At 40.8% G+C, this 26,976-nt stretch overlaps 1 protein-coding gene across 2 annotated transcripts in view; it reads left to right on the forward strand.

The window, feature by feature from the left end:
- The window catches only part of NYAP2 (neuronal tyrosine-phosphorylated phosphoinositide-3-kinase adaptor 2), a 245,167-nt gene that overhangs the window by 91,389 nt on the left and 126,802 nt on the right, over positions 1-26,976 (forward strand). The window contains exons 2-3 of one of the 2 annotated variants that reach the window (XM_040982791.1): positions 7,051-7,366; positions 8,797-8,817. In XM_040982791.1, coding sequence (XP_040838725.1) covers positions 7,051-7,366; positions 8,797-8,817 — 337 coding nt within the window. The remainder of the gene's footprint in view (positions 1-7,050; positions 7,367-8,796; positions 8,818-26,976) is intronic. The other variant, XM_040982790.1, reaches the window with a different exon arrangement.

Raw genomic sequence — 26,976 nt, forward strand, 5'->3', positions numbered from 1 at the left:
CATCTGATTAAAATGAATATATGGGTGAATATATAGGCAGTTAATTTTTTTCCCAGTAATGGTATGAAATAAGAAGGGTATTTCAAGCAGTAAATACATATAATGTGTTCATATCCTGCTTTGCATGGCTCTTCCCCTTTCCTTGAACCATGTGGCCTTTTCTAATGTGAGCTACTCCGTGGCTCTTGTGCAGTAACTGCCATATGCAAAGCATTGTTCTGGTTCACTTAGGAAAACCAAGATATCTAAAACGTGCTGGCATTACTGTATCTGTAGGCTTGCTAAGTTACAGCTCTTCCACCATGCTGCCAGACTTGTTCCCATTAATTCCCCTATGTAGTAGAAAGAGGGACAGAGTGAGTACTTCCTTTAGCCAGGGCAGCAGCTCTCACATAGTGCCCAGGATTCACTCTGGATAAACTGACTAGTGACATTTGGCAGACCCTAGCACAGCTATGCTGGTTGGGGGCTTCATATTTACTTGACCGGGACTGAGCAATACGCAGAATTTGGAGGAACACAGGTGGTGTCCCCACAGGGATGCCCATTGCCAGATAAAAAAAAGAGAAACAATCTCTGGGAAGCAAAAGTAATACATTTCCACTTTGTTTCTTCATTTTTCTTGGGTAGATGTAATAGTAATTGCAGTGATGAGCCAGAAGACAGAATATCTGCTCCTGTGAAGCTCCAAGGGAGTGAATGGGAACAACCACTATTATTAATCAAGCCTCAAGGGGGTTGTAGTGATTAGGGAAACATGAATTATGTGACAGGTCCCATGTGCCAAATGATTGGGCAGATATAACTAATAATGCACTTGTTTTAATAGTCTGTTTTGGATTAAAGTTGGTTTTGTCAAAATGGGGAAAGGTTTAACACCCAGGTCTCCTGGCCTTTTCTGTGCCCAGTTTTCATGGGCCTACATCAGTTGTGCTATAAATGATATGCAGAAATGGCCAATATTCTGGGGCAGGCATCTTTTGTCTGGTGGGTGGACTTGAAGGCTTCTCAGTATACAACACAGGCATGACCTTTCACCCTATGAATTTAGGAGGTGTCATCAAATATAAAATTCTAAAATGGTACTTCCTATGGCAAAATCAAACATTGGTTTGCTTCCACTGATTCCTAGTGAAATGCCTAACGTGACAGATGACAGCAATCCACCTAATCACAGGTGTTATCTCTTTTTATTCGAAAGTCAGATATACAGAGAGGAGGAGAGACAGAGAGGAAGATCTTCCATCCATTGATTTACTCCCCAAGCGGCCAGAGCTGAGCTGATCCAAAGCCAGGAATCTTCTCATGGTCTCCTACGCAGGTTCGGGGTCCCAGGGCTTTGGGCCATCCTTGACTGCTTTTCCAGGCCACAATCAGGGAGCTGAATGGGAAGCAGGGCCATTAGGACACGAATTGATGCCCATATGGGATCCCAGTGTGCGCAACGAGAAGGACTTTAGCCAGTAGACTACTGTGCGAGGCTTTTTTTTTTTCTCTCTCTCTTACATAGCCGTGACTTGCAATTCCCTTGTAGATGTCTTTTCTCTAGAACCACATAAACACAACATGAAAGGCAGAAATATACTGGAGTATAAATCACAAACAGAGATGGAGTTTGGGATCTATCACCACAGAATCAATGCAGAAAACTAATGTTCAGGCAAGCATGCAATGGACTTTTTTTTTTTTCCCAGTGATTTTCACAGAAGATTCCATTACATAATATTGGCAATTTTTTACTTCAAAATAGCCCAAAGAAACAATGACGTGTCATTTTTAAAGTTATGATCCTACCTCAGAAGCTCACCGTTCTCACATGTTCCCACCTTGGAAGATATTCTTGGAGGGAGACAATCATTTATGCTGTTGAACCGTCTGGAATGCAGTAAGAGAAGCAGCATTCTCTGTTGATCAGAAATGTGTAATGCTGTCTGGTGACCTTCTTTGTTGGTTCTTTTCAACAAGTGTTTTCAACAAATGAAGTGTTTACATGAGGAAAGAGCAAGAGGGTTAGGTCCTAGATTCACTATAAGTTTTACTGTTTTAATTTTATTTCTGTGAATAACTTTAGATTACATTGTATCTTATACCATGTTAACAGATACGGACTTTCATAATAATGATAATGCTAAAATTGCAATCCAATAGAGCAGGAATTAAAGGCAAGAATTTTAAAGTTGGGCCCAGCATGGTAGCCTAGCAGCTAAAATCCTTGCCTTGAACGCACTGGGATCCCATATGAGCATCAGTTTTAATCCCAGTGGCCCGGTTTCCCATCCAGCTCCCTGCTTGTGGTCTGGGAAAGCAGTCGAGGATGACCCAAAGCCTTGGGACCCTGCACCCGTATGGGAGACTCAGAAGAGCTCCTGGCTCCTGGTTTTGGATACGCTCAACTCTGGCATTTGCGGTCACTTGGGGAGTAAATCAGACGGAAGATCTTCCTCTCTGTCTCTCCTCCTCTCTGCATATATATCTGATTTTGCAATAAAAAAATAAAAGAATTTTAAAGCTAAAATCATTGATCACATATATATTAAATAGTGCACAAGTGTCTTTTATGTAGCACCTCAGTTGATTTGCCAGCAATGTGGTGAGAACAATAGCAATAAATTTTAGTTTAATGTAGTTCTTATGCGTTTGAAAGAAATAAAGAGCCAGGCAGGAAGTGACAGGGAATGGCAGCTCCCATCCACTGGTTTATTCTCTGAAGAGCAGTTAGTGACTAAGGTTGAGGCAAGCTGAAGCCGGGAATCAGAAACCCAGTACAGACATCCTCTGCGAGTGGTGGAGGTCCAGCTCCTTGAGCCCTCCCTTTGTGTCCATCAGGGCGGGCATCATGTTAAAGCTGGAATCAGGAGCAGAGCTGGAAGTTGAGCCCAGGTATTCTGGTATAGGTTACAGGCACCCTAACCGGCAGCTTAACAACTGCACCAAATGCCTTTCCAAGAGAACAATAACACTGTTGGCACACAGAAAAACATTGCCAGGAAATCAGCAGCAGGTGTCATTAAGCTACTAGCTGATAGATTTAGTAACAGAAACGGTAACTCCTTGGTTCTCTGGCCCACACGTCCATACTTGTCTTTTATTCAGTAACTTGTTTGGGAAAGAAGGCTATAAATATTTAACAATTCTTATAAATTTTTTCCCTTGATTTAAACAACACATGATTTTTCTTTTTGAATATTGCCAAGTTGTACAAACCCCTAAATATAGCTAAGGGGAAATGGAGGCAGGAGAGGGCTCATGGCCTGAATGGCTGCAGCAGCAGGAGCTGGGCTAGACTGATGCCAGGGGTCTGCAGCTTCCTTTTAGGCTTCCTCTGGATGCAACGGCCCAAGCACTTGAACCTCTGCTGTTTTTTCAGGCCTTTAGTAGGCAGTAGGATCAAAGGAGCTAAAACTGGGACAGGTACACCATGAGATGCCAGTGTCACAGGTGGAGCCTTAACCTACTATGCCATGGTACCAATCCCTAAGCAATACTTTATTAATTGTGTTTTATAACAGAAAAACGAACCAAGAGGCAACTAGATGTTGTAACATTGCCTTCATCTTATGAAAGAAGCACACTTGTCTAAATCAGGATTATGAAACCTGTTTTTATTTTTATAACATGCAATGTGTCAAGCTTAATCTGTCCTGATTTTTGCAGTCTTGTTACAAAAAGATTTTTTTCTTCAGCCCACATAACATTCCCTTTAATCCAAGTGTTTCTATAGTATAGTTGGTTATAAACTACCAAGAATTATCTAAATTGCTCAGGCAGAAGCAGAGGAATGACCATTTTTATAGGTATGCCTCATTTCTGAGGTCCCAATTCATTCATCGTCCACTTGAAGGGCAGAGATGGAGAGTGAGTTTCTATTTGCTAGTTCACTTTCAAATGCTTGCAACAGTTCAGAGCTTAACACAGATCCCCCAAATCACAGGTGGAAACCCAACTAGGTGAGCCATCAAGACTTTCTCCTAGAATCCACTGTAGTGGGAATCTGGAGTCAAGAGCTGGAGCTGGGAGTCAAATACTGGTGATCCGAAGAAGATCAACAATCATTGCAACCATCAGGACAAACACTCATGCTTCCCCTTTGTTTAGGCTTTCTCTTCTTCCCTTCTTTACTTTCTGGACAGCACATCTAAATAGAACCTTCAGAGACAATGGATGGTTTAGCTCTGTGTCAGGAAAATATCTTAACAGGGACTAGAATGAAAAAGGAATGAAAAAAAATTGGCAAGGAAGAACATTTGGTGAATAGCCAGCACAGTTAAAACAAGCAAGAAATAAACACTCAATGCGATGAAACATTGGTGAGACACAGCCTTGGGCTGCTGCAGGATAACCTCACACGTTCTAGCACACCGGACAGTTCTGCAGCTGTAATCTTTTGCATGGTATATGTATCTTCTGATTTTATGTATCTTCTGATTTTTTTTTTACTACTTTTGCATGCTCATTGATGACTCTGTTGCCATTAATGTATGTGTAAGGGACTCAGGATCAGTGACGTGAGAAATATCTGGATATAGTTTTAACAACAGAAACTCCATGGCTGCACCTACAGAGTTCCTGATTCAGTGATTGCGCAGAGGGTGGGGTCCAAACATCTCCCTGTTTAAAAAACTCTACATGCTCCTTTAGCAGGCTCAGGAGCTGGTTGCATGCTGCTTGATACAATCTTTCATTTGCTTTGTGCTAATCATCTTTCCTGGTTTTCTGGCTCTAGATGTGCCACTTTTATTTTTTATCCTTTGAATTTTAAAGTTCTTGTGTATTCATTTCATTTTTAGCATCCTTTCCTCACCCTGTATCCTGTTCAAACTGAATCCATACCTGTAGCTGTTTGAAAGCTCATGTTGAATTTCTCTTAGAACAGAATTTATTTGTACCTGCAAATGTACCTATGTGAGCAAAATCAGGGAAAGATAGATGAAATTGCTTCAGCCTGACAAAAGATAAACCCGAAACGAGACTGCAGAGTTCATGTTCTAACTGGGGAAAGGTGCAGATCTCATTTAGGTCAGAGGAAACAGAAATTGCTGATACAATAATTTCCAGTAATTCTTTCATAAATGCTTGTATATATTACCACATGGTTGAATTTCTCCAGGTGGCTGTTATGGGAAGAAGATGATAGTTTCAATGAATTCTTAACAGATCCTTTTGTTCAGTAATGTGACAAGACAAATTGGGAAATTATATGGAAATGAAACATAATTTAAGGAACACTTGCATAGACTCCAACAGCTCATCTGTAAGATAGCACAAGGCCACAGTCATCACAAATCGAGCGTCTCCATGTAGTTCACCAGCTACATTTTTCCTTACTGATTTCCCCCTTTCTGAGTAAGGTTCTAGTTTATATCCTGGTTGATGTTCTTGGGGAAAAGACCTAAAATATAATGAATGAAAGTATTGCGCTGATTTTATGTTTACCTATGCAATGTGAAATTTCAGTTTAGTTATCACTTTGATGTCATTCATTCTCCTGGATATTCATTGCTGAATTAGTCACTAGACTTCTAGCCAGGGGCATCCCTAGTATCTGAATGCCAATGGAAATTACTCATAAATAGTTGTGTTTGAGTAGGAAGCTCTCCTTGGAATGAAACGCTAGAAAGCGAGGTTAGTGTTCATGCGGAATGCTTTCTAACTATCCACAGTGCACATGTAACAGTAATAGGACCCCAGGTGGAAACAGGCAAAATCTCATTTCCTATTATTGTTCCTACTGGAAGGTTAAACTAACTTCAATTGTAATAATTATGTGAAAGATGCAGTAAAGAGAATTGCTAATCATAACTCAAGTTCCTTCGTGTTATGAAGGCCAATCCAGGTAAAACCAAGATTTCGAAAAAGATCCCTGAGTAAGTACACATCTCTGGAAAGCTAAACTCAACAAGCTACAAGAATTCATGTCCTCAAAGGTTCTTTTTACCTTTCATAGTTAAGAAAGTCAGTCACTTATTCTATAACGATGCCTATTTTTAAATTTAATTTATTGATGAATGAACTTCATTTGCCAGAAAATTCCAGTAAAATCTCCCTCTTGAAGATTCCACATTTCAGGATCAGCGCTGTGGTCCAGTGATTAAAGCTGTAACCTGGGACAGCAGCAGCCCATGTGGATGCTGGTTTGTGTCCTGGTGGTATCACCTTCAGGCCAGCTGCCTGTAAATGGCCTGGGAAAAGAAGCACAGAGTGGGCCAAGTGCTTGTCGCCCTGCCACTCATGTGGGAGATTCAGATGATCAGCTGCCTCCTGCTTTTGCCTCTCTCTCTCTCTCTCTCTCTTTCTCACACACACACACTTTCAAGTGAAAGAATCCTTTTTTAAAGTTCACATCGTCATTCATATTGATTTTTGCTGTAAAATAATTATCTGTACTTCACAGCAAAAGAATTTCCTCCTACTTGACTAATTCAACTGCAAAGTGAGAGGGATTTCCGATAGTTGTAATTTGGGTTTCAAATTTTCAACTTGAAGAACCTGAAATTTGGAAACCTTCTGGACTGAAATGTGCAAGAAATGTTTAGAAGTATCTCAAGTGACATTGAAACCTCATCTCTCCGTATCTTTTTGTTCAGTTCAATTGTTAGTAGAACAAAACCCTTAACAAATCTCCCCTCCCTCCAACACACTTAGCCTCTTAACACACACACACACACACACACACACACATACCCTTCTAGACAGCCGATGAGTCACTGTCCTAGAATCCTTGTATTATTCTTTAAGCTACTGATAAGAAAGGCTCAAAAGTAAAGACAAGTGATTGAAGATACAAGTTCCTTTCCAGCAGTAGGCATATCTGAACACCAAGACAGCTGGGAATGGAATGTTGAGATTTCTGATTATAATCAAATTGCACCTACTTTATTTTCATAACTTAGGAATGTTTTGATGCTATTTGAAATTGCTCTGAAAATGGATGTGCCCCCTTACCCATCTGAGGTAAATACGTACCATTTCAGCAGTATCAGTGTGTGCCAACCTGTGGCTTTGAGTGTACCGCATCTGTCTTCATGGGTTTTGGTCTACTTTGTTTTACAGCATAGGTGGAGAAGTAGGGCGAGGCCACGAAGGAAGTTACGTGGGCAAACATTTCCGCATGGGCTTCATGACGATGCCTGCTCCTCAGGACAGACTTCCCCACCCTTGCCCCACTGGTTTTTCCGTGAGATCGCAGTCCCTTCACTCGGTCGGTGGAACAGACGAGGACAGCAGCTGTGGCTCCCGAAGACAACCTCCACCTAAGCCCAAGCGGGACCCCAGCACCAAACTGAGCACCTCCTCGGAGACGGTCAACAGCACGACCACCAGTAAGAGCGGGAAGCCCCTGGAAAGATCTGAAGGTAAAACTCACCGGGTCCACTGCACTGGACCCATTTCAGACCACCTGCCAAGGCAGTACATTCCCAGGCTAATGCCTTCTTCACTAATCACATAATTCTCTAGAGGTCCCAAAAGCCAAAAACAAAGGGAAAGTTCATTCGTGTGTTGTCAAGTGACTCACAGAATGACATAATTAATTTGTGTCATCAGAAAGGAAAAGCAATGCATGAATTTTCTTCCTTAAAGCTTCAAGTCAGTAAACAATTCTGCTTCGAAATTATCTAAATTTCATATTACATTGCTTTTATTAACACCATTTGTATAATTAAAGGAAGGATTATGTGATTATTAAGGAACATTTTAGTTCAGTAAATTATAAAAAAAGAAAACACCTTGTAATTTTACCCTTTAGGAATAATCATTTTTGGTATTCCAGTTTATTTATGTCTAATGAATACAAAATTGTATATGCAGATGTACGTTTGTTTCTATACTATATATTTTATTTATCACTTTATTTCTCCAATTTCTCTTCATCTGTATTTTTTTCAGCTATGAAATGTGCAAATCAAATCTATCCTAGTATCCTTGCTGGTCTATGAATATGAATCAGGTCCCGCTGACAACAAACACTTCCGCCTGCTCTTTAGCCCTTACTGAAATAAATAAGGTCTTCAATTTCCTGTGCTTTTCCCAAGGTGGGAGAGTGCTCTGAAGTGCGCCAGCACAAAACACTCCTGCTGAGTTTTGCTTGCTCTAACCAAACCACACAGACTGGAGGACTTCAACGGGAGTCCTTTCTCACAGTTCTGGAAGCTATGGTCCCGGATCAGCATGCTACTCAGGGTGTTCTGCACACGGCCCTTTTGTGTAGGTTACAATCTGCCGGAGTCTCCTGGTCTCCTCACTCAGTGGTGAGATTAAAGTAAAGGGAGGAAGAGGAGTGAGAGAGAGAGAACACAAGCTCTCTTCTTTCCAAAGAACGAATCCCGTTAACGAGGGCTCCAGTCTTAGGAAGTGACTAGTGTGTTTTAACATCCCAGTTCCAAATACCATCACACAGCACAATGGAGTTAAGTGTGCATTTCAGTTGGAGGGGAGGGGTAGAGATCTTAAACCTAGTGCACATTCCCATTCAGTTTGATGAATCAGTTGTATGTGACACCTCAAGGTTCCCAACGATACCTATGGCCAATTCGAAAGCTATATTTTCCAATCAAGTCTGTGGTCTTCGTCCTGCCTGCTTGTCCAGCCTTCTCTACAGCGAGCTTCCTTGAATGCCCCAGGTGCCGTGTGGTACACTTTGTTTTCCACCGCTGGGGCAAATTGTCCCTCTGCTGGGCTCCACAATGTGAACAAAGCTCCCTTACTTTCCAACCTGATTTTTCCAGATAGACTGGATAGAGTGGAGATAGGAGCTCCACCCAGATTTCCCCAGTGGGTGTCAGAACTGGAGTACTTAAGCCAACATCTCATGTTCCCCAAGTGTGCTACAGAGACCTGAGCGGGAAGCCAGCACTGCAGCCAGCACTTTGATGTGGGCTGTGGGATTCCAAGCAGCCACTTAAACCTACTGCCCCACAATGCATGGTCCTGGAGTGAACATTTGTATGTGTGTGCTTGCATCTATGCTTCTATGGCTTCCTTTGCCTCCTAGTCTATATTAGGCTTTTTTTTTCATGATTTGATTATTTCTATGTCTTTTACCTGATAAAACACTGTTTCTTTTGAAACAATTTTAGTTCACTTGTTGATACATGAAAGGCTCCAAAGGGCTTACCTTCTGTATATGTTAATGTGGTCCTCATATTTCTAGCTTTGTCACATCCAGTTGATCACACGGCCAGTAACATTTATGGAAAGGTACTTACAGTGCAAATATAAGGAAATTATGGATTCTGTCACACAGGACAAATTGAGTGGCAATTCATTGTCTTAAAACTGAAGAGTTGACATTCATCTGGGATCATGCCGGTAGCTAGTTCCTTATGTGGGGTCGCTCGTAATTCTTCCCCAAGCCCTTCTATCATCTAGGGTTCTCAATGACTGCTTTTCAGACAGAATACAGCTCTATGAACTGCTAGAGGAAGATTAGGGGAAAGTGACTAATTTACCAAGCAGTTATTTAAGTTAGACTTAGACAAATATCTAATGGGTGGTAAGGCATATGTATTGGGTCGAAGTACAAGATTTCTTCTCAAAAACAAACTCTTGGGATAGATTGAGAATTGCTCAGCTGTGATCTATCAGTCTATGAGGTTACTATGTTCATAGGATAAGTTGACGGAATCCAGCTGAGAAATAATAGATCTGTAGGGAAAAGTGATCTTCATGCAAATTTTCAATTACCTTCAAAAAACTTAACAGACAAATGTAAAGCTGTGTACAGTCAAACCTCTAACAATTTATGATCTCAATAATGGGAGAGAATCAGAGCCGGTTTAGAGATGGAGAAAAATCTTGAGTTCCGATACATGCTGGCATATGTATGCAACCAAAGGCAAAATTATATAAATATGCAGATTGTTCTTATTATGACTCCTCAGTCATTTATAAGCATGAGCAAACTGGAGTTCACTGAAGAATGTATGTTTTTCTTTACAATTTTTTAGCTGTCAACATTATAACAAAGATACTAAGTGGCTTTTATAAATCTTAGGCTGTCTTTTCTTTTTATATTAAATGTCAGCAAAATCAAAATATTGATTCAATGGCATTACAGTGATTTCCATGGTAACCAGCTCCTGTTTAACTCAGGGATTATGACTTCTCTGTGAATAAAAGTAAAAAGAACCGGACTTGGAGCAAAACAGCTTTTTAGAGGAAAGTATTAATACACAAAATAATCCCATACTGGGAAAAGTATAATTCACTATTTTGAATTTGCTATTCGGTCACATTAAAAACATGCACTTATTACTGTATTTTAGGATCTTGCGTAATAATAACACCTTTGACAATTTATGCAGTAGGGAACCTAAACTAACAATCACTATTCTGTAAATATTTTAATTACTCCTTTCTGTTACCTCCATGTTGTACTTGCGTGTATGAGAAAAGATTATGTCAAATCAAGGGAGTTATCTAGGAAGAGTAAGAGGCCCTACCAAGTTGACTCAAATGTGATCCAGCAGAAGCACAGCTCAGAGTGAACACACACCCCATCTACCAGTAAGTCCAGATACTCCGTGGTGAGGCAGGACACTGCAATATTATGTGATTTGAAGAAGATATGGCTCCTAAACTCATGCAGGGCATTAAATCTTGATGTCATGACTTTATGGCACTAAGAGGGAAGAATGTCCATCCAATTATAGTGTCTAGGAAATGAGCCAACTTTCACGTCCTTAGGTCACTGGGAACATGGACCTCAGAAGCAGTTCTTGCAAAGGGTTTGGTTACAAAACCTTGACTTGCTTGTTCCTGTTTCCTGGCTGTCATTCTTCTGCATGTGTTCCTCCATTGCCACCCTGTGGCCTCACTAGATGCTGAGGCCACAAGGAAGTCCTAGTTTAGGCTTTTGGACCTCCAAAATCATGATTCAAAATAGATTTTTTTGAGATTTATTTATTTTACCTGAAAGAGTTGCAGAAAGAGAGAAAGGGAGGCACACAAAAAGATCTTTGATCTGCTAGTACACTCCAGAAACAGACACAGTGTCTAGAACTGGACACATCCAAAGTTTGGAGCCTGGAGCTGCTTTCTTGTCTCAAACATTAAGTGCAAGGGTCCAATGGTTTGGACTATCCTCTGCTGTTTTCCAGGCTACTAAAAAGGAACTGGCTGAGAAGTGAAGCAGCCAGCAATAGGACCATGCTAATAAGGGATGCGGGCACCACAAGCCAAAGATTTGCCTCTTAAGACAGTGTTGAGCCCCCAAAATAGATATCGTAATGAGTTGTACATCTGCGGTACTTTGTTACATTCATAGAAAGCGGACCAGTAGAGACAGCAGGCAAATACTTTAGTGAAGTGCTCTGGCAAGTTTGTTTCGTTACTGTTAAAGTGAGTATAAATATTTAAAAGCTACTTATTCCCTGCCTGGCTCACAGTCTTAAGAATCTCAGTAAGCCAAAGTCAATGAAAGTTCAAGGTAAAAAAAAAAATGCTAGACATAGGAAGGTCACATGTGTTAAATGTGAGATTGTTTCTTATCAATACACCTAGATAACAGGAAACTTTGGTTGGGGAGAGTGTATACGCTAAAACCAAGCAGGAAGTAAGACAAGCGATGCATGTCCATTCCGTATATATAGGCTTATAATTTTTACACATGGCTACTATTAAATATATCTTGACAATAGAATGCTGAAATTTCTGCCGTTGTCTATACCTACAACGTCATGGTATACTGAAATAGCAGAATGATGGAGGTGTGACCATTGTTGAAGAACTATCTTACAATAATAATATGGTGGGGAGGAAGTGGGGGGAAGGGAGTGGGGAAGGTGAAAGAGGAAATCCCTGAGGCCATGGAAGTGCATTATGATAAATGAAATTTTAAAAAAGGTAAAAGATAACACATTCTGAAAAGGATTTAGAGAAAAAGGAACTCTGCTGTCCTCGGTAGGAATGAGAATCAGTGTAGTCATTACTGGATATAATATAAACTTCTTAAAGTTAAAAAAAAATAGAGTTACAACATGATATTGTAAGCTGAGTATCATTCATATACCCAAAGGAAATTATATTACTATTATTATGTCAAAGAGATATTTCCCTCCCATATTCATTGCAGCACTGCACAAATAGTCAGTAAAGAATCAACTTAATGGCCCAGCTGGATACGTAGCGATTGCTGGGATTCCATATGGGTGCTGGTTCAAGTCAGGGCTGCTCCCCTTCCCATTCAGCTCCCTGCTTCTGGCCTGAGAAAGTAGCACCCAAAGCCCTGGGTGCCTGCGCAGGAGACCCAGCTACTTTATAACATTATGATATAAATGTAACATTTACTATAATGAGAAATACAGGTTTTCATAAACTTCAAACACTGCAACATTGTAGTCCTCAGAAAAACTAAGTCATCTTAGATTTCATGTGTTCTGAACTCTTTGTTCATTTTCCATGTAAAATTGACGATCTAGTTTCATGACTCTAAGCAAAACAATTAGGAGACATTTTGAACTTGAATAGTTGTCCTGTTTCTTATTGTATCTTGGCAATATTTTGTGCAGTCATAGCTCTGAATCAAAAATTATGATGCCAGTTCAAATACAAAATACTTGGAATGATTATTGGCCTTATATCTTGGAAGGTGATTGAGCCAGAAGGAAAACTAAGTTCTTTGTGAGGCCGGTTCCTTCAAAACAAAATCAAAATCCTTATTCAGCTTTATCCAAGTGATTTGGTCTCCAGCCTCCGTTTATTTAGCCCAACTTCTGAGCATCTAACCATTGATTCTGGGAATTCGCTTGTGAACAGAACACAATGGTACTATGCTTCATCTTGTTTACAATCAATTTTGCTCTTAACTCTCTAAGTTACCTCTCTAAGTCACCTCTTTTACCGAATCCAGGTCACTGAGCAAGGAATAACATAAAGGATTGATTTCTAGATACCAGGTACTCTGACATGACAACCATGGGAGATTCTTCCATGCAATTAGTTGCTTAGGGAAGAAACAGTGTATTTATTTATTTCTTTTTCTCACCAAGTACATGCGTTGCTCTTTAACTGTGTTTGGGGCTGACTGTTTAAGGATTCCTGAATCTGATTTGAAGCAATGTAATCTTTCAAAATAACTGGGGTAAGTTGAGGAAAGATGGGGCAGGGGGAGAAGTAAGTAGATGATGTTTATTATCCTAGGGAACTCACTGCCATCCTGGATCAGAATCCAGCCTGGAACATGCCTGTATCAGTCAAGTCTAGCCATCTATTCAGTTTTTCTTTTACTTTTTCTTTTTCAAGTTCTAGACCAGACCAGCAGAGTAGTCCTTAAGTGTTTCGAAAAGCTGTTCTTTTTAAGACAACTGAGAGTCATATAATGGAAAAGCAAGGCTTGTGAGGCAGATTGTGGCTGCATAGCGTGGCTGTGAACAACTAGCACTCCTCATCTCCCCTTCCGCCTCCATTTCCTCGCCTAGAACATGGGAACAGCGATACTGACCTTATCTCATTGACAAAATTCTCCAACAGCACCTAAGATTTCCCACAACTTGCTGTAAGCGCCCTATTCTCCCTGTGGAGTCCTTGAGCGGGACACACTATTGTTAGCTTACAAACAGAAGGGGTCATATGGAAAGTCGTGTGGGGATCCTCTAAGACTTGGGAACTTTCAGCAAGAAAATAGGGACAAGTTCTGCCTTTGCAGCAAACCCTATTCTGCCAGGCATCAATGTGTTAGGCAAGGGAGCAAAATGCAAGAGTCAGTGTCTGGTGAACATCCGGTGCCCAAGCACAATTGTTTCTCTTCCTGCCTCAGCACTGGATTTTATTCTCAGACAGAATACACTTCCCAGGATTCTCTGGCCAAAAAGTGGAGGATAAAGGACATGATGGGGCCTTAGTAAACAGGTTTGTTTGGTGCTTCTCCTTGAAAGGGTATTTTCCTTTGACAACAGTTTCCATCTCTTGCAAGGGCACAGTCATGGCTTTTCTGGTGGCTGTTTGACCAACTTGACATGATCTCAGCTTTCCCTCTTTCTCCTACTAATGAGTGGCACTTATTCCTCGCAGCATGCTTCCAAGGAGAGCTTAGTCCTGTTCAGCACTGTAGGAATAAACACAGCAAGAGGAGAGTAAGCTCTTGCTGTCTTGGTTTCTGCACTGGGCAGTTTTCTCTGGTGCATCTTTGTTTATTTTATGAGAGGGGATCGGGTGGCTATCACAGGAGGCTCACATTCTTGGATTTGTTCACACAAGGTTAATGTAACCAGAAGCTGCTCAGCTTCCTGGAGTAAAATCCATCTGTCACACTGATGCTGCTCAGATGCAGAGGGAGTTGTTTATCCGCCCTTTCTCTTCATGTGCCCCCATGACTGAAATAGTTTGCAGCAATTGCTTTTTTTCAGGCTTTGGTATGAATGCTCTCTAATTCCAAGACTTGACTTTTTACTTGTATTTATTATTATTGTTGTTGTTGTTGTTGTTGTTTTACAATATGGCTCCATAGGCTCTGGGGTTTCCCCACCCCAAATTTCCTCTCACTGATTTGCCTCATATTATTGCAGCAGTATAGTACTTCATAAATAGTCACATGTCCATCATTCTGCTATTTAAGTGCAAGCTTGCATTGTAGGTATGGACAATTTTGATACTCTCACCCTGTGTCCTTCTACCAAAGTCCAGCATTGACCTAATTTGTCTCAGTTCTTAAGTAAGAAATTTCCAATTCTTTATTGGCACAGGGGGTGTTTCTTATAGAAAATCAAGCTGGAAATTTCAGATTGCTCACTTGCGTGAAGATCGGGTTGCCAGCTGGGGCTGGAGTCTTCTCTGAGTCTCAGCATCCTTCCCTAGGCTCCAGTGGTTGTTGAGTTTGTTCCCTTACAATGACAGGATGCACAGGACTTTCCCTCTTCAGGGGCAGCAGGAGGGTCTCTGGGTGATTTCCATCCTTCAGGGAAAGTGTAGAACTTAAAGGCACAACTCCACGGATCAAGACCACGCAAAGTTGTCTCCCTCTTGGCTAACCCAGGATCAACTGTGATGGAATCTTCATCACAGCTGGAAAATTCTTTCACTTTCTGTCCTGGTCTATAATCTATTCTTGGAGGTGACACGTCACCTTCACAGTCCTGCCGACATTCAGGGAGAATTATGTGAACCACCTTAGATTCTGATGAATGACAGTGAGACAAAGGAGAATAGACTGATAGACCTGTCGAAATTTCTAGTTAGATCCATACAATGTCAATGTGTGGAGACTTAATTAGCAGTACAAGAGAAAAGCTACAATTTCATATTATAATAGAAAAGCAACAAGGTGATCTAAATCAGTAGTGTCTGAAGCAGACAAAATAAAACACCCCGCCCCTGTATCTCTACTTTCCTTTTCCCGTGTAGTAGAAGCCATTACTTCTGCAAAGTGACTGGACTGTTTCGTGGGTTAAAAATGGAGAAATGTAATTTTCTTTGCTTTTTAAAAGATTTTTTATTATGTATTTTTATTGAAAAAACTGCGGGGAGAAATAGAGACAGAGACAAAAATCTCTCAGCCCTTGGTTCACTCCCCAAGTGGCTTCAATGGCCAAAGCCAGGAGCCAGCAGTTTCTGCCTCTGCTCTCTTGCATGTAAAATTGCTTTTTTCTGACAGATTTTCTCCAGATGATTCTCTGGCAAATTCCCTCCCCTCCTTCCAAGTCCCTGACCAACTGCTACCTTCTTTGTAATACTTTGTGTAGGCATAATTTTGTGTGTGTGTGATTTAGCTATGCTTTCCAAGTACTTCCATCATATCTGACATTAAATTTTGTTTTACATATTTGCCTTCCTTTTTTATGTCCTAACAACTTTACGCATTCCTTGAAACATGACCTTACCCTTTTTGTCTATCACTTCAGTGTCTAGTGTAAAGCTTATGGATAATGCAGAATGGGAATGTTCTGAATCATGTGAGTGGTCATAAATAAGTCTTCTAGGAGATAATTGCTTCCAAGGGTTAATGCGCTTTCCAACTGTAAGGTGGGAAGGAGTTCAGGCATTCAGAGAGCTTGTAGGAACAGCTCAGCGAATCATGATCCTCAGAGAACAAGCTTGTTGTTCCTCCATCTATCATTTCAGTTCCAGCTTTGTTTCTAACACAGGAACCATTCCAAATAACTTAAAATAGGAGACTGCTCTGCTCACTCTTAGGTTTGTAAAGGCAGGTATTTCTTCTGGTGTTTTGAGTTTCCAAATCTTGAGAGACATGCAAATTAATTGCGGCTATCCTGTGTTACTGGCATTCTGCAAATTTTAGTTTATGTAAATGAGATTAATAAAAAAAAATCAGCTTGTGACCTTCAGGTAAGGTTAAAATAATAAGCTTTTCAGTTAATATGCCCCGAGTGCTGGAGTGCTGACATTCCTTTTACTGAAATGACAATTGGTTGCTAATTGGAATTGTTCCTTTGCGTCTCTATTTCAGGGTTTCACTTGGCCATTTCTGTGATAATCTTACATACCTGGTGTGTTCATGGTTTGACATTCCATAGGCATCCTGCTTTTCAGCAGCTCTTGGCTCCACCTTAGAGAAAACTGTGCAAAGCCATTTTTGAAGCAGAGTGGCTGTGTGTGCGCATAAATTTTCACATTAATTGACCTCAACAAAGCACGCACTTATTGCGGAATGAGGGCTTTGCTTTTATTACTCTGTGTCTGCACTGAGAGGTTTTACAATACGACTTGCTTTCTGTGATTTTTTTTTTCGTTAAGTAGAAGTGTAATGATGTAAGACTGGCTCTTTCTTCATTTATTCTTGCTGTTAATATGTATTAAATTAAGCAAACTACATGGAGCAGAACATGGGAACACCCCAGCCTTTGGAAACCTCTTTTCTCTGACAACCTCCTCTTACCAAAATAGCTGGAAACTAAGAATTCACAAAAACTTACGGAATCCAAACTCTTTCTTTGTACATTAAGACTTGTGAATTATAGTTTTCTCTACTTATTAAATTTATATACATATTTTTCCATACGTGAGTCATTTTCTGGTTTTTAACATCATACCCAATTTTAGTCAATGAATATGCGTGTAAAAAGTTTGACAATACAAAATCTAATACTACACACAATTTAATGAATTCACGTGCTTATATCACTCAGAAAGCACCATCCATTCAGAATATCTTTGTTGCCACCCACAGTGCATTTCCTTCAGGGTCTGTTGTAATGCCTGATGATGTCATTATTCAACTAATTTGCACTGGGCATACAGTATCTGACACACACTGCTCAACGTGATGGATAACAGGAAAGACCCATCCTCTCCTTGGAAAGTCACTGAGACATTACAACCCAGAAACACTGACAGGTGCGACCACAATGAGGTAGAATTGATCCTTTGGAAGAAAGGTATAAGACATGGTGTGAATAGAGATGAAGGGTACCTACCCCAGGCCATAGAACTGTTTTTTCAAAGGCAGTGTCCTCAACTCCTGTAAATGAGGATGCCATGCAACAGTTCTTATGAAAATTCCAGAAAAGAAGAACTATATTGCTAGTGGATGAGAATACTCTTCAGAAAGTGTGGCTAATCAAACTGAATTTTATCCTTGCAGCAGCCAGTAACCAAAGTACTAGCATCCACAGCCAATCTTTGCAGAAGTTACGATTTGTCAAAAATCCTATATATTCTTATGCTTCCATGAGTTTCAAAGGGCTGGCTTATTTTTAAAAAGTAAACCAAGAATACGCAGAGATGAAATTCAAATTAATGCTACTTCTGTATATTTGGAAAAAGACTTAACTCTCTTATGCAATATAGTGGCAACAGAAAGGAACATTAGGGCTTTTCTGTTTTTATATATCCCAACTTATTTTTTCCCCGATACTGTCTGGGTAATTTGGCTGTGATATTTTATATGTTGTATAAGCTTTGGAAAAGAAAGGAAAGGGTGTGCTCCATCCATGTACCACCAAATCAAGAATGTCAGAGCCATGTAGATTTGTTTCTGAACTGGAGTATTCCCAGGTTTATAACCAAAAGACAAATTTCACTGTTTATGGAAATATTTTCTTAGAAATTCTGCTTGACATGAATATCTACTAGAGTAGATGTGCAATTGTCATGTTTGAAAAATTAACTGAGCAGGGAGATCTTATTGTTGATGATATGGTCAAACAAATGTGGAGACATTGGAAGAATATTCTTACATGATGAGTGGGGAAAAGATTGTGTCTCAAGGGCTTCAGTAATTTATAATCGAGGGCAATGGAAGTATTAACATCTTCAATCAACAGAAGAAATGACAGTACTTGCTGATGTTACTGTATCCTGATACAGGCCAAGATATTAATTTTCTAGATAGCTCTTTTTGAACTCTGTGAATGTTTCATCAGCAAATATTTATTGAGCATATACTGCATGTCTATAAAGCATAATTACTTGTAAAAAGGATTGCATGGCAGGATTTCGGCTTATAAAAGCAAAAGAGGAGGCAACTAACCTAGGGACTAAGATGTCTGTGTTTGCCTCAGAGTTCTTGGGTCAGTTCCAGCTGTGGTTCTAGACTCTAGTTCCTGCTAACACACATCCTGGCATCAGCCGTGATGGCTTAAATAGTTGGAATTTTCCTATCCACCCAGGAGACCCGGGCAACATTCTCAACTCTCAGTGTGTATTGTTGGCTAGTCCTGGCCATTCTGGACATTGGGAGTAACGAAACAGACAAGTGCTTGCTCTCTCTCTCTCTTTCTCTCTCTCTCTTAAGTAAATAAAGTATCTGAAACATATATTTTAAAAATGAAAATAAAAAATCAGCAAAGAATACAGGCCTGGAATATGCAAGGAGCAGTTACTAACACTAAGGCTTATACAGAGTAACCCCCAGCCTAGGAATCAGCCCCTAGCCCTTACTGTGAGGGCACTGCTGTGGATGATTCGGTGCAGAACATTAGAGCTATGCACACAAGACTTGCTGCAAAACCACGCTTTAAAAATTAGTCCCCAGTGTTGCTCACCAAAGACTCCATTATGAGATCTACCAGGCCCAGCAGGAACCGGATGCGTTTTGAGTGTTTCAGGACCTCAAATATCGGAGTTGTACCTGAGAACACCAACTAGGCTTGCAGTAGTTTAGCCAGTAAAGTGCTAGAGCCTGGAAGGAAAATGCTTTGCTATATTATATCAGGCCTGCTAACCCAGAAAAAAGTACTGAAAATGTCAAGATCTTTTACCCAAGCAAGACAAATAGGTTGGCTTGGTACTGTGAAGCAATCCATTAGCAATGTACAGACAATAAAAGTTGAAGGGATGACCTGTGTGGATTTCTTGTAGTAGAGTGTTCTGCATGGATGTTCTCTACAGTAAGGGAAGCTGGTGTTGGGGGAACATAATGGATGAAAAAGCCAAAACTAGAAAATGAGAATATAGAAGAATAAGGTAGATTCTGTAGGCTGTACCTTATAAACCGTCCTTGGGCTTTGAATTCTACTCATTGCAGTGGTTTGATCAGATGAGTAGCTCAGCCTATTTGAAAAGCATCACCATTCTGCCATCAAGAGATCAGGCTCACAGCAATCAAGAAAAGCAGTCAGGAGGCTACTGCAATAATACAGATAAAGAAGTTAATATAAAGTTTAGTCAAGCCAAGCTAGGCCTGGAAAATGTATGCTGCATCGATTTTGGGGTGTTTTGAAAACTGGTCATATTCTAGAAAGCTGTGACTATTCCATTTTTGTCAGTTTTCATTTGTTATTACAATTCACAGTAAAAATTGTGACTTGTAGCATAAGCACATTTCTCACGGGATGATTACTTTAGAACACCATACACTAACTTCAGAGACAAGGCATTGTCTTTGCAATTGCACTATGAAAAACAAGAATTCGAAGAATGACATTTCTGGGATACATAAAGAAAGTATGGCTATAAAGGAAAGTATAAATACAGAGAAAAAGATGATGCCAGGTTACTGCAGACAGTCATGATGAATGACTGTGCTTGTCTCCTCGGTCAGATTGACCTGGTGAATAAAACGGGTGGCTCTGTCGAGGAACTCCTCGCACAGGTTTCAGTAGATGTTTATCTTGAATGCCTACAGACCTTTCAGGGCAGTCTGTTCTCACACCAGAAATACGGTTGTTGCTTAGACCAACAGAAGAACGAGCAAATTCACCAGATGTGGGGGAAACATCTCTTCTTTCGAAGCAGTTGTTTGTAACCCCTGCTTTCTTACCACACATCAGGAAAGACCGAGAGAGAACACATACAGATATAGCTGTGATTGAGGTATTTATAAACACTTCTGTGAGAATAAAGACCTCTGTCTGGATAGAGACTAGTCCGGTGTTTTTTGTTTATTACGTTTGTATTGTTTTCTTGGAGTCTGAAAGATTGTAAACAACTCATGAATTTCAGCTGAAAAATCTCTAGATGCTTTAATGGAGTGAGAGCTTTTATAGCAGATACATAAATGCAAAAGATTCTATTTAACTTAATATTTTTCCAAACACAAATCTGATTTAGATCTTGCCTAAGGTCAAGATCTACACCAGCAGCCTTTTCAGCCACCAGGTTTACTTCTTCTTGCTTACCCAGGGTTATGTGACACAGCATGGAGCCCAGCTCTGTGTTAATGCTTGTTCCCACAAACCTGAAAAAATAGCCTTCTTTCTCTTGCTATTACTCACAGCACCATCTTAACTGAAATAGCTTACTCATCCCTGGTCCCTGAGCTCTAGAGATATCCTTGCATTCCTGCACAAAATATTCTCCAGTAAACACTGATCCAGATGCTCCAACATTGTACTTTTCCAGATGTAAACTTTCTTCTCTAAGTGTCTTTTCCATGGCATCTCACCACACTTGGCCTTGCTGCCTTTTCTGTGTGATGTTCTTCTGCCCTGAAAGTTCTTATTCTCTTTTCATAGCATACTATTTTTTTTAATGATGATGATATTTAGATAGTTGATCAGGGTAGAAAAAAATGAGCATTAGGGGGAAGGGGATGTGATCAATCATGATTTCCAAAGTTTCTATTTCTTCTTCCTATATCTAGAGGAAGTGGGAACATAAGGGGAGAAACCATAGGCAGCCTCCTAACCTCCCTGGTAACCAGTGATTGGAAATGGCTACCTGATATCAACCCAGGGTCCCTGATATGGGGGAGCCTCCGAGTGTTCTGCCCAAGGGATTTGCTTCATTTTGAAATGCTGTTGATCTAACTGATCCAAGTGTGAGAAACCCCTTTCAATTTTCTTTCTTGAGTTAGTTGGACTTAGAGGCTCCATTCACCCAGATATTTGCTGTTGTCATTTGGCTGGGGAAGCTGTCCAGTTTGTTCTGTCCTCCTTACTTTGCTATGGTACAAGATGTTCTCCGCAGGTCCCAGTGGACTGCAATATCTTCTGGCCTTTGAGGAGGCCCAGCTCTGACACATGAACTCTACCAATTCCGGACATGACACCCCACTGCCCCCACCTGTGCCATTGCCAGATCCCTGCAAGCCCACACACAAAGTCTCCACAAGTGTGCCCCTGGGCAAGCCAGTGAGATTCCCCCAGTGCCAGCGCCATCTTGCCATCAGCCAGGGTCCCTGTAGGGACCCTACCCCCAGGGCTCATGGATCTGGAACTCAGTGTGCAAGAAGGCCCAAAGACCAGGGCCAGGCGACCCAGGCTCCACTGGACCCTCCACCCTCAGGACTCATGGATCCAGTACCCACCACACAGGTGGACTCAAGGACCTGGGCTACATGACCCAGGGCTTGCCGGACTCCCTGCTGGAGGAGTTCATAGACCCCGCACTCACTGAGAAGCAGGCCAAGGAACCCAGGCCTGGCTACCTAAGACCCTCTGGAACCCCAACCCCAGGTTTACAGACCTGACACCCACATGCCAGTGGACCCAAGGACCCAGGCTATGTGACCCAGGCCCTTCTAAGTACCCCACCCCTGGGATCATAGACCCAGTAGTCACTGTGCCAGACTGACATGGCTCACCTCATCTCAGCATCCCTAATGTGACCTGGCTGATATTGCAGCCCAACTTGGCCCATTCTGACCCCATCTTGGTTCTCAGATCTGCCAGTTGATGTTATGAACTGGCCCAGACTATCCTGCACTCAGACCTGACCCACATGTGAGCCAGGGGTGCCGTAACCTGGCCTGGTTTGGGCTGCTCCTTGTCTTGGTTCTTGTGTTTATTTGCAGGAACTGAATCCTGAGAAAGGAGTTCTCCCAGTTCCTCTATCAGATTTCCTCCTAGTCGCAATTCTCACACACACACTTGTGGGGTTCTTGGACAATGTTCACTTAGTCCAGCTCTTGTCCTGGCAGGAATAGCATCCTTGTCTAAATGGCCCATGGCCATTCTGGTTCTTATTGTTCAGTGTTACAGCCCAGCCACACCTGGCCCATGCCCAGACAGGTCTCACATGATTCAACGGGAGCTGAGGCCTACCCCAACTCATTCATGCTCACCCTGCCTCTCACGGCTACTAGAGGTTGCTGGACTCTATCCCAGCATCCCCCAGACCTAGTCCACACCTGTGCTGAGGAAGCCATGCCCAGCCAGGACCACTGTCTCCATTCTGAATCTTGCACTCACCAGTGGGAACCTCAACCCAGTTAGGGTACCCTCTTGGCTCCCCAACCAGGCCTGTTTTCAGCCACAGCTCTTGTGCAGACCAGCAGAGAATGCAATTCCACAGGAGTTACACTCTCACTGGTGGGTACTGTGATCTTGCCCTGCCAGCTAGGCCACCAACTCCAGCTTTAGTGTATGCTAGTGAATGGCGTTCAGTAGTGGTTGATTCTAACTACCCCAGTTCAATCCTCCCACATGTGCTGGTGCTTCAGTCTAACCCTTAAAGATCCTCTCATTCCTCCCTCCAAACCACTTCGTCTCAGTCCCCTTGCTTAGTTACAAGTAGAGTGGCCTTCTTGATGGTATTCCCTCTGCAGTCCTTCTTCACCTGTGTGTGAATTCTTAGTCCCCGCATGAACCCACCCCCAAGACCCCTGCCTGGCTGCACCTTCCCTGGGGTTGAGTCACCTGGCTAACTTCACTGCACTGGTGGGTTAACCATACTCAAGGAGCTCCCCTCAAGTCCCTTCTGGGCTTCCCTTCCTCCAGGGGCTGCACTGCTCTGCCAGCCTCACTGCACCCATGGCCTAAGTGTATCATTTTCTATAAATGTATTTTGAACTTGACCTTAATTTATTTGTAAATAAAATTGTGGAGAGTAATGTTAAATATATCGTTACTTAATAATAGTTAATTCTGCAAATGCTTTTTCACTACCACCTAGCATCTTAGATCTGCTGCTTATTAACTGCTTACTTCACCAGAGTATTTATTAACTGGGGAGACGTTATCTGTAATTCTCTATAAGCTTGTTGGCACTTCCTCCTCTAAAGGCATAGGGAAAGCTAAATTTTTCTGCTATATTTTAAATATGAAAGAGAGTTGTTTTCTGGTATTTCTCACACTGCCAGAGACCATCACACATGCAAAGCTGAAGCCTTCTTGATTATTCATCATCCAGTATGTCCCAAGCCAAATACAGTGCACAGTATGTGCATATACTTCTCATGCTCAAGTTGTCAATCATTGCAAGTACTTTAAAATGTCTATGCATTAAGTAATATGTCCCTGCATTCAATTATGTATTATCCATAAGTCCTCAGAGAGAAGATTTACTGTGGATGTCAAACTTTATGAAACTTAAAAATTATGCTGGATAGGGGGAAAACAGGAACAACACAAAAACAAAACTAAACCATGTGGATATTGTACACATCTTCTGCTTAAATGCTGAGGGAAAATTACTTGAAGGTGTTTGACGGGAAGTGAATAGAGCAGCGCTACAAGGAGAACCAGCCACTTGACAAGATAAGTGTCTACACTGGGAAATGCTTCTATAAACATTTATGTCAAACTTAAAAGCATAGAATCCTAAGGGATAATTTTGAATGAAATTGTTTGGCAGCCCGGAAGTAAAAACCCCAAAGAGCAACAGAATGGTTGCTCTAACGAGAATAAATTTTTCAGAACTCCTTTCTTTCAAATAGTTTTACTCATTCTCAGGCATGTGACTCAAATCTTATCCTTATATTTATAGATATATTTTACCTTTCCTCAAACATAGTATTTTTTGAGTTGTATTGTCATTATCCATTTACATTTTTGTTTCCAACTCTGAACAAGAAACTTATAGTGAAAAAAAATGTTTTAGCCTTATATGTTTTCTGATGTTAAAAGTATTCACCTAATGTTTTTGTTTGGAAGAATAAGTAAAAGAGATAAGCATAATTCCTCTGATTCTAGACTGAGTAAATGGCTATATGACAGGGTCATTGCCAGTTGATGATTTTGAGATTTTTTTTTTGTTTCCAGTTGATGATTTTGAGATTCATGTTGTATGTTTAAATGGATTTAGAAATTAAACAGTTGAATACAGTTCTCTGGAAGGTTGAGATAAAGAAAGAACTATCTGTTTCTCTTTACAATAAAGATAATGTTCAACCATTGAGCTAGGTGACATCTCATTGGGAAATAATATTGAAGACTCAAAAATCTAAAATTATGTGAAAGACTTAATCAAGAGAAAAGTAGCTAACAAAAGAAATGCAGTAAAATTAACCACTAAGTTAGGGAGGACCCATGAAGTCCTTTAGAAACAAAGCAAAAGGAGAGTGTTAAGATAGAGTGATCAACACTAATACATCATGAGAGTGTGACTCGGTTGAGGGCAGAGAACTAAGTCCATTAGATCTGGAAATATGGAATACACTGATGATCAAAAATAATTTTGGAAGTGGTCAGGAAGAAGCAAATTGCAGAGGTATTGAACGGAAAATGAACTATGCACAAGTAGAGACAGGAAAAATGCGATTTTCTGGGAAGGTTGGCTATTAACAAAAGGGATGCAAGCTGGAAACAAATAAGGGGACAGGGTAACATATAGTACACATGTTCATGTGGATCATGGGAGGGATATAACAAGATGTTAGAAAGATGCTGGAAAGGATCCCTAGAGGAAAAATTTCTGATGAAGATGTCAGTGAAAGCAACGCAAGGAGGAAAGACCCTGACAGATTCCCAAAGGACGAGGAATAAAAGTATCACAGTCTTTGGTGGCATTCAACAATTTTCCTCTGTCTAGACGAGAAATAAGGTATACGTTATCAGTGGCTTCTCAAGTTGGTAATGGGAATCAGACATTTTCTCTAGTGCCATGCGAGTTGTCTACTACTACTTAATCAATCATGCCACAACTGCGTGAAAAAAGAGATAATTCATTATTCCTCAATATTTTCATATGCCTGAATTCAACTGGATAGTCCATCTCCACACAAGTGTTGTAACATTCAGCTGAGAACGTGCCTGGAACATGCGTTTTTTAATCTCTACCGTCTCTCTTCACATGGCATTGTATGGAAGCCAGCAGCAAGCATTTCTAGGAGGACACATTAATATACAAGGGTTTCTCTCACTCCCTGCTAAGTCCCGTTGACCAAGGCAGAGACACATGGTCAAAGTCAGGTTCAACATGGAAAAGGCTGTACGATGACACGTGCTGCAGGAGGTGAGGTTCACTTGGACATAGTATAGCTATCTGTTCATCACACACGTTCCTATCGATCCTGCGTTAGTCTATTCTCTTACACAAAAGGGTGTTATTTATACAATGTTAGGAGGAAACAAATGCAAAAAAAAAAAAAAAAAAACAAGACTGCCGAAGTAATTGAAAGACATAACAATATTCTGGTGTAGTGCCGGCTGTCTGCTCATTCAGGAAGAATATATCCATAATAGATAATAGCATCCGTCTTCTTTCATTATAATTTTGTGTGATATTCCTCAGTCATTCTCCGTGGCATACAGGAAGCTGGCCAAATGGTGAGGTCATTTATAAATGTCAAACTCTGGGAGAATATGGATGGCATAAAAGGGACAATGTGTGTGTCTCTATCCTTTTGTCTTTTGAAGACCTTCTTATTCTTCTCCATTAAAATGGATCAGGTTAGTCATAATAAATTGAGGTGGTAATTATGACTGGTCAATAGGTTAGGGAGTTGAGGGTTGATAAACATCATAGGTAGGTGAGACTGAACACTGAGAATTACGTATAAGGAATAAATTCAACTGAGAAAAAGAGGAGAAATTCAACCAGAAGCTGTACAAGGAATCCAAACGTAGTAAGAGTATGAATGAGCATTTGAGCTTCCCCACCTCTACAGTTCATATGCTCAAATCCTAACCCTCAATGCTATTATGTCATGGCATGAGGCTTTGGAGTCTTAATTTGGTCATGAGGGTGGGGCTCTTACCGATCAAGTCAGTACTCTTAGGAGATCAAATATATCTCTTTCTGTTGTCTATCATATGTGCATACCAGAAGAGAATGGTCTGCAAACCAGAAAAATGGCTCTCCCAAGATTGCATGATTTCAGATTTCTGATCTCCAGAGCCATGAGAGATACATGTTTTTGTTTGTTCATACTGCTTACACACTATCCACACCACTTTGTTTTTGTGACTGGAGCAATTTCTGGATGTAGATGGAAGATAATATTCAGAAACTGGGAGGAAGGGCCCATGCAGCCATGAGAAGCTGTCAGGAAGGGGCTCTGTTGATCTGCTGCTGCTCTGGGCTGTGGTGATGTCAGATTAAGGATAGCTGGAGGAAGAAGCTGGAAATGGTACCAAATGGGAAGCTTCAATGGTATGAGAGAGGAAGAAAGGCCAGCATAGTCAAGATAAGAAACTAGTTTCATATACATTCATGATTAAATGACCTTGAAGAGAAATCATACAACTGCTTCTTACTTTTCATTTTCATGAATGTGATTTTTTTATGGGTTATAATTATGCATTTCTTCATTGTTTGCTTCTGGCAAAAAAAGTGAAACAATTTCTATCAAGATTAAGAAAAAAGAAGAAAATAAAAGAAGGGCTTCCGAAAATAAACACTTAATTACCTCATAAGAAGTTGATCCCTTCCATTATTAATGAACATAATGAATAACTGGACACATATTTTAAAGTAGACAAT

The sequence above is a fragment of the Ochotona curzoniae genome, unplaced genomic scaffold, assembly GCF_017591425.1.
Source record: "Ochotona curzoniae isolate NIBS_2020 unplaced genomic scaffold, NIBS_Ocur_1.0 contig_3643, whole genome shotgun sequence".
NCBI lineage: Eukaryota > Metazoa > Chordata > Mammalia > Lagomorpha > Ochotonidae > Ochotona > Ochotona curzoniae.